General features: G+C 55.2%; 1 protein-coding gene across 7 annotated transcripts in view; it reads right to left on the reverse strand.

The window, feature by feature from the left end:
* The window catches only part of IKBKB (inhibitor of nuclear factor kappa B kinase subunit beta), a 48,252-nt gene extending 47,440 nt beyond the window's left edge, over positions 1–812 (reverse strand). For 3 of the 7 annotated variants that reach the window (XM_024764971.1, XM_024764974.1, XM_024764972.1), the window contains exons 1-2: positions 259–267; positions 12–134 (exon numbers count right to left, since the gene is read on the reverse strand). In XM_024764971.1, the coding sequence (XP_024620739.1) occupies positions 12–116 (105 nt within the window). In that variant the 5' untranslated portion in view covers positions 117–134; positions 259–267. Of the gene's footprint in view, positions 1–11; positions 135–258; positions 453–721 lie in introns of those variants that run through there. The other 4 variants (XM_024764969.1, XM_024764976.1, XM_024764970.1 and 1 more) reach the window with 4 other exon arrangements.
* Positions 813–1,914: the final 1,102 nt, after the last annotated feature.

The following is a 1,914-nucleotide window of genomic DNA, read 5'->3' on the forward strand; positions in this document are numbered from 1 at the left end:
ACCGGGCCTACCTGATTGTGCCATCGGATGACGTTCCCAAATCCCCCTGTCCCAAGCCGTTCTTTCATTTCCCAGGCCCCGCATGTCTGGGTTGGCAGGGAAGGTGACCAGCTCATACTGATGTCCTGCTAACTCTGTAAGCAATTTGGCGGTGGGGGACAAAAAGCGAAAGTTAAGGAAGAATGGAACACAAGGAGATGGACAAGAGATACTACAGACCTTCCATGTGAAAGGAGAAAAATCGGAAGTGGTTTTCACCTCGTACATAAACCAGGTTGTTTGGTTTGGTTTTGGTTTTGGTGGCTAACTCCGGCCTTTCGCAGCCCCTCCACCGACGGCCCCCTCCCCAAGCTGTACGGAAGCAGCAGGGAGTAGAGTCCCTCAAAGGACAGGGCGCCCCACTGCCCAGGACCTGCAAGGGGTTCCCCAGCCGGGACCCCGCCCGGGCGCCCAGACCGCTGGCCGGGGCGCCTCCCCTCCCAACTCCCCGCGGTCCCTGCGTCACCGCGGCGCGGACGAATCACCGCCCCGTCCCGGGCCCCCGCCTCGCGGCCGCCACCCGGCACCACCCCGCCGGGGCCGGGCTCCGGGGCCTCCCAGCTCCCCCTGCCCAGGAACCCCTGACTCAGAACCCGTCACGGGCGTCTCCGCGAGCCTCGGAGAGGAGGGGTGCGAGCCCGCCGGGCAGGTGACACCGGGGGCGCCCGCCCAAGGGACTCACCTGGCGGCGGGGCGCGGGCGCCTCCCAGACGACATTAAAGTGCGGGAATCTCAAACCCGCCAGCAGAGCGCCACTTCCTCAAACACTTCCTACTATGACGTCACGGAGCACGTGGGCTGCGGCCTTAAAGGGACTGCGCGGCCCAGGCCCCGCCCTGCTCCGCCCGGTGACCAGCCCTAAGAAACGCCAGAGTCCTCTTTAGACTTAGCGACTTAGACCTGGGCGACTTCTGGGACAGGGAACGTGGGGATTTCCTCACCTGGCACCGCCGGGGTCAGCCTGACACGCTTCCTAGACTTTGAACTGGGGGAATTTCCCGGCCCCTGCTAGGACTGGTTTAGGGACAGTTTACAGGAATTGCCGTGGGCCTCCTGTTCTCGGGCTGCGCTCCCTGCCCTGTCTGGAGGCTCCTTGGCTCATATCGAGAATGATAAGTCACACCTGTCGTCCCTAGGAGGCGTGACAGCCCCCGTTTCCTCCTTAAAAAAATAAAGAACAAGGGAAAGAATCCAGTAGCGTAACACAGAACTGCAGGTTCAGCCCCATGACGTCTGGAAATTGTGAGAACAGCTGCTGTTAATCGGTCATCACCTACCTACTTGGCATCATAATTAGGTTTTTACTATTGACTGTCTCAGTTCGAGGGCCTCATGTTAGCAGACAAAGGAGAGGCCTGTGTGTGTTGGTATATTTACTCAAGCAGGAAAAAAAGTATTAAGGGCAACCTGAAGATAATAGCTCACTTTATAGAGTGCTTACTGAGTGCCTGGCACTGTCTAAATTCCGTACTTGGATTTCCCCATCCAATTGTCAAGACCGTCCTACAAATTGGACAGTACTGCATTATTATTATCCCCATTTTACAGATGAGAAAACTGACGCACAGAGCGAAAAATCTTTATCCCAAAGTCACAGCCTTATAAGAGGATGATGATCTGATGTTTAAACCGCAGCAGCTGGTTCTTGGGTGCAGACTCTTAAAAGTAGCATACTAGTAAGTTCAGAAGGGAGCAAACTGGATTTTGAATCCGGGTACTGCTGTTGAGAACCTCTGAGAATTTAGGGCAAGTTATTGATACTTAGGCCATTCTAAGCAGCCATTTCTCTTCTTTAAAATGTAGGCAGTATTAATGGGTGGACTTGGAGGGTATTATGCTAAGTGAAATAAGTCAGACAGGGAAAGACAAACACTG

The sequence above is a fragment of the Neophocaena asiaeorientalis genome, unplaced genomic scaffold, assembly GCF_003031525.2.
Source record: "Neophocaena asiaeorientalis asiaeorientalis breed wild unplaced genomic scaffold, Neophocaena_asiaeorientalis_V1.1 scaffold14, whole genome shotgun sequence".
Taxonomy (NCBI): domain Eukaryota; kingdom Metazoa; phylum Chordata; class Mammalia; order Artiodactyla; family Phocoenidae; genus Neophocaena; species Neophocaena asiaeorientalis.